This window comes from Brienomyrus brachyistius, chromosome 4 (genome assembly GCF_023856365.1).
Source record: "Brienomyrus brachyistius isolate T26 chromosome 4, BBRACH_0.4, whole genome shotgun sequence".
NCBI classification, from domain to species: Eukaryota; Metazoa; Chordata; class Actinopteri; order Osteoglossiformes; family Mormyridae; genus Brienomyrus; species Brienomyrus brachyistius.
This window is the reverse complement of record NC_064536.1, coordinates 26,638,438-26,648,195: the sequence shown is the minus strand read 5'-3', so window position 1 is coordinate 26,648,195 and position 9,758 is coordinate 26,638,438. Positions and strand designations below refer to the sequence as shown.

The 9,758-nt window shown below is 42.5% G+C and overlaps 1 protein-coding gene across 1 annotated transcript; it reads left to right on the top strand.

Moving 5' to 3' along the window:
* The first annotated feature begins 754 nt into the window (after positions 1-754).
* LOC125740094 (uncharacterized) lies at positions 755-4,887 on the top strand. The gene is made up of 2 exons (XM_049010838.1): positions 755-894; positions 1,234-4,887. Exon 2 carries the CDS (start codon positions 1,507-1,509, stop codon positions 2,530-2,532), a length of 1,026 nt encoding a protein of 341 aa, XP_048866795.1. The 5' UTR covers positions 755-894; positions 1,234-1,506; the 3' UTR covers positions 2,533-4,887.
* Positions 4,888-9,758: the final 4,871 nt, after the last annotated feature.

The following is a 9,758-nucleotide window of genomic DNA, read 5'->3' as shown; positions in this document are numbered from 1 at the left end:
CCTGAACTTTACCTGCTGTTTACAAGAACAACAGATATATTTATGTACCTTTATGTGAAAACCTTGTCATTTACCATCACAGCAGACATACTTATGTACCTTTATGTGATAACCTTATCATTTACATCACAGCAGACACACTTATGTACCTTTATGTGATACCTTATCATTTACCATCACAGCAGACATACTTATGTACCTTTATGTGATAACCTTATCATTTACCATCACAGCAGACACACTCATGTACCTTTATGTGATAACCTTATCATTTACATCACAGCAGTTGTTTTATTGTCTATTTATTGCATTTTTTCTTTCACACCTTGTATTTTGTTGTGTGTTTCTATATGTTGCACCATTGCTCATGGAGAAACATTGTCTCATTTCACTATGTACCTGTACACAAATGCTGATGACAATGAAGAAACCTTGAACCTTAAACTGAAAATGGGCCGTTTTTTGTTACCTAAAATTCACGTCAGGCATTTTGACAAACTTCTTTAACAGCTTCTTCCTTCTGATAGTGACCCACCACGGTGCTGACAGTAGCTACCTGAACGTCAAGCTTTGTTGTCTCCTCCGCTTTTTTTATGGTGTCTTTCGTGCAGCTTCTGTCTAACTGAGATTTGATTGCAGTTTCCTTGGAACAATCTATGTAAAGCTTTGATGGAATGGAAGGCGTTTTGTCTTCTTTCCGTGTACCTGCTCAGTAATCCAATGCCACTATAGGGTTTGGTTTAATACGGAAGTCTAAAGCTGTCAGCAGTAGCACAACGTGCTTTACAGCAGCTCCCAGGAAAGGCTGAAGTTCTCCCGCGCCCGAGAAAGAAGACTTCGCCGTTACCTCTCCATTAATCTCCTTTAATATTAGTGTCTCTTGCCCACGATTCAGTAAGTAATATCCTTCCCGTATTTGATGTAGTTAATTTCATTTCTGGATGCACGGTGTTCATATAATTCTGCCCGATCGTTTATATGGTAGTTTTATGCGCTATGTTATCTTCACGTAAATTTATATTACACTGCTATCCCGTTCGCTGAGATTATAACTTTATTACTGCTGTTATTCGCTTATGTTAGAAGTATCCCTTCGATCCACTCGGGATCTTACATGCAGATTCGTTTGTGATCATGTGGCGCCATCTGGTGACTGTATAGTCTAAGTATCATAATTGGGTTCACACTAAAGTAATGTTTAGTGATTGTTTTTCTTTATTGCATCCATTTTAGAACCACAATCTCACGGAGTTATTTCAGCTACAGTTTACTTAATGAGAAACTGGATTGGCCTGTGCACACTGGTACGTTATTGTACTGCTAACTGCTGCATCGAAGAAGTAAACTTAATCAAAGACAACATCCCTGGCTGTGCTCTGATCAGTACTCTTCTGCAAACAACATCCCAGATCTACAAGTTCGTTTAATCCTCCTACATCCTAACAGAAGGGAACACAGTATTATTACTTTTCCTCCCCGTTGCATCTGAGCTCTCTGGTCATCACCATGGGTTACAGTTATAGTAAGGAAGAGGAAGACATCATGATCTCAGGGATGTTCCGTATAGCTGAGACATATGGTGTGATTCCTGATATTACCATCGACGACTCCTTACTCATGTACTCAGGACTGAATTCAACATCTGTACTAGAACAGCACAGTTCTCAGATGGTCAGTGACCTGGTGAGCAAAGTTCCGAACTATATGACCAACCTGGGCTCCTCTTTATCTGCTTTCAACCTTGTACCAAACGCAGTTGGATTGGGCGCGTTGATCATCTCCTTCCTATTAGACCTCACGGTTAGTTCTTTGGTCCCGGTTCCCGAGGACAGCCCCCTGAACATGATGCAGCGGGTCTTTGCTGAGGAAAAGGCCTCGGGGGTCAGAGACTCCATGGACGAGTACCTGAAACGCCTCCGCAAGTATCTGTGGGAACCAGGACAGGCGCTAGAAGAGACCAAACGTCTGGAGAAGCAGCTGAGCGAGCAGCTGACCCGTCTGACAAACTCCATGCTGAAGGACGGCCAAATGAGCTCCCGCGCCATGAAGATCTGGGCCAACGGCGCAGCTTTCCATGCGCAGATGCTAATCCACGAGGCGCGGCTCATGATGGCGGGATATGGATCGAAGGAAGAAAAGAACCTCGATGTTCGAGTAGCTTCTGTCCACAACATGCTAAACCATTATCAAAAGGACTTGGAGAAATTGTTGAAGGAGTACAAGAGCTATAAGCGCACTAACATGCAGATAACATACAAAGACTGTGTGACGCCATATACATATTTCTGCCTTGACAAAAAATGTTATATTTATGACAAAGAGCTTGGAAAAAGTACGAACGACAGACCTAGAACTGTCTCAGATTATGATTTTGAGCGTCATTTTTGTTCCAAATCTTTGGACGCCTACATCAACTACATGTTTAGCAACTGGGGCCAGATAAAAAAGCTGAGCGAGTATTTTACTGTCCTTAATACTAACATAAGGGAGCTGATAACACAAAACAGGAATTTTACCATGGAAAACGTGTAGCAAACAGAACACAAGCAGAAGTGTCCATGACCGTGAGCCATGAGCTGTTCCACTCCATCAGGTGACATGTAATATATTAGAAAGGGCTTGGAGGACTTGTTAAAGGACAAGAGCTATTAACACACTAACCTGCTTTTCTAATTAGAATCTTTGTGATGTTTAGACTTTAATAATTTTTCAAAAATTGTATTCAATAATTAATACTTCGTAACTGAATAATTATTCTCATTTGAATCTTTCATTTTTATTACAGATGTAAAACTGTGTTTGGGACACAGCCAAAAGAAACGCTTTTACTGCTGCATTGTAAAACACACTTTCAACAGTGATAAAGTGATGCGCTTTATAGGATAAATAATAGGATTATAGTTCTGAGAAGCCATTTAGTTTTCATGTAGATTAACAAAATGCTTGTTATTAAAATTTAATTTGGCATTGCTCTGACTGCATTTCACATTGCTGAATGTAAATTAAATGTTGTTGCAACTACATTTCCTGCAGTCATGTATTACTTGAATGGAAGTATGTAGCCTTTTTGCTACATATAAAACATACAATTATTAAAGATTATTTATGAAATTCAAAGCACTTCCACAGGGACGGGACGTACCAACAGCAGGGATCACCGCTGATTACCTCCACTTCTTAAGCGGATCACAAGCAACTGACATTGCAAAGTATTTAATTGATACTTTATTGATGGTGTGATGGAAATTGTCTTTACGCCTCCCTCTTTGCTCCATATAGAGTAAGCTGTCCGCGAAGGGCTGCCACCCGCTATGGCGCCCAGGGAGCTGGGGGTTACAGGCCTCGCTCAAGGACCCACAGACATGCTGTGGCTGGGTTTGAACCTGTGACCTGCTGTTTACAGGCACACAGGCTTAGCCCACTGCACCACACGCTGTCCCCATTGTCATATTGTTGCCATAGTTATGTGCCTTGCTGAGTGTTTCTTTGTTCGTTGTCTTCCCCGTTATCCCTGCCTCCTGCATCCTGCCTGCCCTGCCTGCCTACCTTCTCCTGTGATCCCGACCCGTCTCCACTGCTCGTCCTCCCCACTTGTCATCTTGTCCTGTACCTGCTCGTGGGACTGACCCTTCCGGCTTTCGACTCCCTGCATCTGACCCGACTACGATTTTGGCTTGTGGACTTGCCTGTGGTTGTACCTGGTTGTTGAAGTAAACTACCAGTCTCCTGCACTACGGGGTCTTCACACGCGCTGAAATACTTATGGTGGTGCAGTGCTTAGCACTGTTGCCTCACACCTCTGGGACCCAGGTTCGAGTCTCCACCTGGGTCACATGTGTGTGGAGTTTGCATGTTCTCCCCGTGTCGTCGTGGGGTTTCCTCCGGGTGCTCCGGTTTCCCCCCACAGTCCAAAAACATGCTGAGGCTAATTGGACTTGCTGAATTGCCCATAGGTGTGCATGTGTGAGTGACTGGTGTATGAGTGTGCCCTGCGATGGGCTGGCCCCCCATCCTGGGTTGTCCCCTGCCTCGTGCCCATTGTAGTGATGTGTCGGTCGCGAATGAAACGGCTCTCGGAGCCGGCTCTTTGAAGTGAACGATCAGAGCTCCTGCCTGTGAGCCGGAGTCAGAGCCACTTTCTTTATTTCTCTATTTTTTTTTTCAAGCCGCACGGATTGGTCAACCACACGACGCGTGTCTGCACTGATCAGGACAGGGATGGGCGGTGCTACAGGGTGCGTTCGACTTGGGCTTTAAGTTTTATGTGACCTTGCTCTCGTGAGGTTTTTGTACCATGTGACATGGTTACGGGTGGTGACGTTTTGCAGCGCCGCTGAAGTCGGACAAAAAAAATTTAACCGTTATGCATTGCGTTGGGACCAGAATGCATTGCTTTAAGCCAGCGCTGCAAACGGCTTCGTGAAGTCGAACGCACCCATAGACAAATACAGCAATCGCAGGCACAGACAAAGAAACAGGAGGGAAGGAGACAAGCATGACAAAATGAGTGACTGCAGGAAACGGAGTGAAATTTGGATACATTTCAATTACCTTGATAATACAAAGGCAGAGTGTAGAGCGTGCAAGGTTAAAATCTCATATCGAACAGGCTCTACAAATAACCTGCATTGGCACCTGAGAACTGTACATCCATCAGTGCAGTGGGAAGAAAAAAGACAAGCAAGTGAACCTGCTACTAAGGAATGTGACAGTTTGTCTACTGCAACTGTTGAAAGTGTCAGTTTGTCAGTGTCTACACCGTCATCCAGTACAGCACCACAACCACCTAGACCTACAACCTGGAGCTCTATGAGACAGTTTCTGCAAAAAGCTATGACTCCAGTAAAACAGAAAACAATTGATGAGGAACTGGCTAAAATGATTGCACGCGATTTCCAACCATAGTAATTCATTTCATTAATAATGTTACATTATTTTTGGTAATAAATTCATTTAAGCACCAAATAAAATCTGAAGAGCCACTCGGGAGCCATAAGAGCCGGCTCTCTTAAAAGAGCCAGAATTCCCATCACTAGCCCATTGTTTCCGGGATAGGCTCCGGACCCCCTGCGACCCAGTAGGATAAGCGGTTTGGAAAATGGATGGATGGATGGATGGATGGATGGATGGATGTATCGTTATTGTTAATATTACTGGTTATATTTCTTTATTGTTGCGCGTGTGTTTACCTGTGTCTTGTGTGTACCCTGTCCGATCCTCGTGTGTAATTAGCTTACGTAAATCTCCCAAAGTGTATGCGTCTTGCAGTTCGGCGTTTGACAACCTTGTGTTTCCTGTATGTAATTGGTCGGGTGCGTTTTGGGTGTATGACGTAGCTCTTTTCAGGGCGGCAAATATAGAGCGTGTTCTCTCCGGGCGGCTAGTCTCCGTGTTTCGATGCCTCGGTACCCCAGAGCTCACATCATGTAATGTCAACTGCACAGTGTATTTTTTATTAATAAACAAATTCTCAGTATCTACAATTTTGTTTATTTAGTACGAATGATTTTTTTTAAAGATACCAAATAGCATCGTTGTTAACAAGCATAATTTCTACCCTAATGGTGCCTTGATTGTTTGTGCATTGATTATCTTACCCTTCAACTGGTGTCAGTAAAGGATTGAATTCAGACCTTTTCAATGTGGTCCTTGGAGAGGAGTTTAATCTGACTGTCGACTCCAGCAAGGCACTGGATGTAAATCTTTCAAAAATTTATATGTCTATGCCGCTGAAATGAGCCTTGCATATTGTGAGTTGAACCGAAATCATCTCAGTGAATTTCAATTTGGTATTTGTAAAGCTGGCCTATTCAGCCATGCAAAAGGTTAAACTTCTTAATTAACTGTATGCAGTTCTATAATCTTCAGCTTTCTCACTTTTGACATGAATTTACTTACATTAATTAATTAAGCTACATATCACCCATTCATGCTTCCTAGCTTTTCCAGCACTGGAATGAAAATGATGCAAAACTTAATTAAAGCAGATGTTCAGTGAATAGCTGTTGCCATCCCACCAGCAGGGGGCAGGACTGCCCCTCATCATATCAAGCAATGCAGTGTGAGGCTTCCTATGCAGCTTGCGTGCTCCCTCCCTCTCCCCCTTGGCTTTGTTCAGCCATTTACTTTGTGTTTCTGTGGCTGTGTGTTTTGCTTCTTTCAGCTGGTTTTAGGATCTAAACTGGTCAAAGACCATGGTGCGGCTGCTTAAGAAAACTCACCAAAGCTTATTAATCTGCTGCATAGCTGCGTGCTTTGGCAGCTGCACTGGACAGGACAGACAGTGGGTGATCATGTTAACCCAGAAAATTGCAGTGTTAGGTCTCCCTTCACTGCAGGACATCTGTGACAGGAGAATCTGCAGATGGGCCAACAGCATTGTCAGCAGTCTCACCCACCTCACCCAACAAATCGTCGCTCTCATGAAACCTGTACAGGAGAGTTAATACCACAACACCCAGACTCCAGAACAGTCTGTACCCCCTGCCACCCTCTGCCAGCTGTGCCCGTACCCCAGGCATTATGGCAATGGTCACCCAGTTCACTGCACTCTGCACCTTACATGCAGTTGCACCTGCTTTTTATACTGGACTGATAAGCACCAGTCACTTCATGCAGCAGTTTCCTTTTCCCCTACAGTCCTCATATTGGAAATAAAATATGCACTTAAATTTTCCTTTATTATTTTGAACTAATCCATAGAAAATTAACATAACTGAGCTTTTTGGGCTTTATAAATATTGTTTAGATTCATATCCCTTGTAAATATTCCAGATCTTTTTCATATTGTGTTTCAGAGTGATTATAATTTCCCATAACCTGCTTAAGGGCAGGTATATTCAAGTCGAATAAATTGCATCGGATCCGACCGGTTTGAGGAACTGTGTGTGGTTTATCTGTGAAACTGACCACTGAACTTTAACATAAACAGAGCAAACACTTAATAATGTTATAATCACAAATAATGCAAATGCTTCGTCATGAACCCCTGAGTTCCATCATAAGCGACTCTCTGAGTGAGTGGAGTCTTTGGCTCTGTAGCCCTTTGTGATGGTGTCTGTATCTCATGGCCTGCAGTTCCCTTGCATGCTGCTCTTTCAGTGTAGACACATGGCCCTCATATAGATCCAGGGTAGAATGCCACACAGGGATTTTTATTTATCCGTTCTACACGTATAAGAAGATAGACCCATATTTTCCAAATATCTCTGAGTTCTTGTGAGTTGCATCCAGTTTTTCCTGGATACTCTCGACAGCCCAAACTTCTAATAAACACTGTCCCTCTGCAAGCGATTCCTTGTCATCATGTCTGTTAAATATTTAATCTGTACTCATAATTTTTTTATCCTCAATGCAGTTTTGAGGGGGGGGGGATGGCGTTATCTATACATCCTACCTGATCTGTTCCTTGAGTCCATTCAGACCCATTGCCAAAAGTGTGTAAAATCAAGCACCCAGCCATGCAGTTTGACTTACAATCATATGTGAAAGAATGGGTCGTTCTGATGAGCTCAGTGAATTCTAGCCTGCTATTGTCATGGGATACAACTTTTGCAACAAGTCAGTTTGTGAAATTCTTTTCCTACTATATATTTCACAGTCACCTGTAAGTGGTATTATTGCAAAGTGAAAGTGTTTAGGAACAAAAACCTACCCACAAAGTGGCAGGCCATGTGAAGTAAGTAAGTGTGTAGTGCTAAGGTGCGTATTGTGTAAAAATTGCTAATGCTTTGTCGACTCGGTAACTTCATAGTTCCAAACTTTCTCTGGCATTAACTCCTGCACAAACACTGTGCACTGGGAGATTCAGGAAATGGGCTTCCATGGCTGAGCAGCTGCATGCAAGCCTCACATCACCAAACGCAATGCCAAGAGTCGGATGGAGTGGTGTAAAGCACACCACCACTGGACTGTGGAGCAGTGGAAACGTGTTATGTGGAGTGTTAAAGTTAAAGTTTATTGGAACACAGGAGAGCAACATGCCCTTTATACGATGCTTAATATATAGACAATAAATTAAACACAAATACATAATAAGACTAATCATTTTATGTGTGTGTCGTTTAAAGGAACGGAAATCATATTAACTTAGCTGGGGATTTTGGTAATTCTGACTCAAAAAAAAAAAGTTTTTTCTTCATAAATGTTAACCATTATTATTAATAAACATTCCACATGTATATAACAATATTTATCCAACACACATCCTTTTCTACACCATCAGTTTATATTAAATATGTTAAAACAAAATGTAAAGATATAACATCAGAGATGCTGTTTATCTCTGCACCATCTCTCTATCAGAAAGTTTATGTTTAACCTGCAGTAATTTTGTTTCTAAGTAAACCACCTAAAAAATTAAAAAAGTCTCTGCAGATGCTGGACAGAGGGAAGTTCGGTGGTTGTTTTAATCTTGTTAAATGAATCATGTGTGTGTGTGTGTGTGACAGAGAGACAGAGAGTGTGTGGGGAAAGTAGGGAGGGATATTTACTATGGTTTAGTGTGGAAAGTGGGTGGCTTATGGGGAATGTTTTATGTATTGAGCATTTAACCCTAATAATGACCCTTTTTAGAGTGACGGTTTGTGTTACTGCATTGGGGTGGTGATTATTTATGCATAATAATGAAGTGTGTTAAAGTCTAACCCAGGGGTCACCAACATGGTGCCCGCGGGCACCAGGATGCCCCCAAGGACCACATGAGTCGCCCGCGGACCTGTTCTAAAAATAGCACAACTCACCAGTGAGCAGCGTCTAAAATTTTATCCTGTTGCCATTCTTCTTTAATCACACTTGCATTCATATAGATTTTAAAATGACAATATCTTAAAAAAGCATTTAAAACATGTTTATTATACATGAAGTGTAGATAAGTTTAGGAGGACGTTTCAAACTGGTAGCCCTTCGTATGGCTCAGTACCCGTGAAGTAGCCCTCAGTTTCAAAAAGGTTGGTGATCCCTGGTCTAACCTTCTTTAGACTTTGTAGGGCTGTGCAATATTGCGTGATGGTGGGTGGCGCTAGTTGCTGGTTTGCTGTTCAGTAGGTTAGATTCAGTAGCAAACCCGCATTCCTGCCTGCATTCACCTAAACCTGGTATTTTTCATGAACAGTATATTTTGTAAAGAATACAGTAAAGTGTACTTGTTACCGTTTTCTGTGTCTGGGATTTTGTGTGGAATCTGGGGATGACTACTGGACCATACCGGTTAAAAAAAAAGGCGCTTATCCTACTGGGTCATGGGGGGTACACGAGGGCATGAGGCAGGGAACAACCTAGGATGGAGGGTCAGCCCATTGCAGGACACACCATTCACTCACACATGCATTCCTACAGGCAATTTAGCAACTCCAATTAGCCTCAGCATGTTTTTAGACTGTGGGGGGAAACTGGAGTACCTGGAGAAAACCCCACGACGACATGGGGAGAACATGCAAACTCCGCACACATGTAACCCAGACGGAGACTCGAACCTGGGTCCCAGAGGTGTGAGACGACAGTGCTAATTTTAAACATAAAATTAAATATGCTAACAAAACATAAAGTGATGAAATGGCAAGAAACATCTGAGGAGATGCTGCTCACATCTGTGCCATCGCTCTGTCAGAAAGTCAGAAACCACAAAAAAATTTAATTGGCTGAAAAGTTTGAGAAAATGTACTGACACTGCTGTAAACTAATAAGTACAAGACATAAATGACAGGGCGGGATGAATTTGATGCTGGTCCAATCAGAAGTAGCATCTTTAGTTTGTGCTT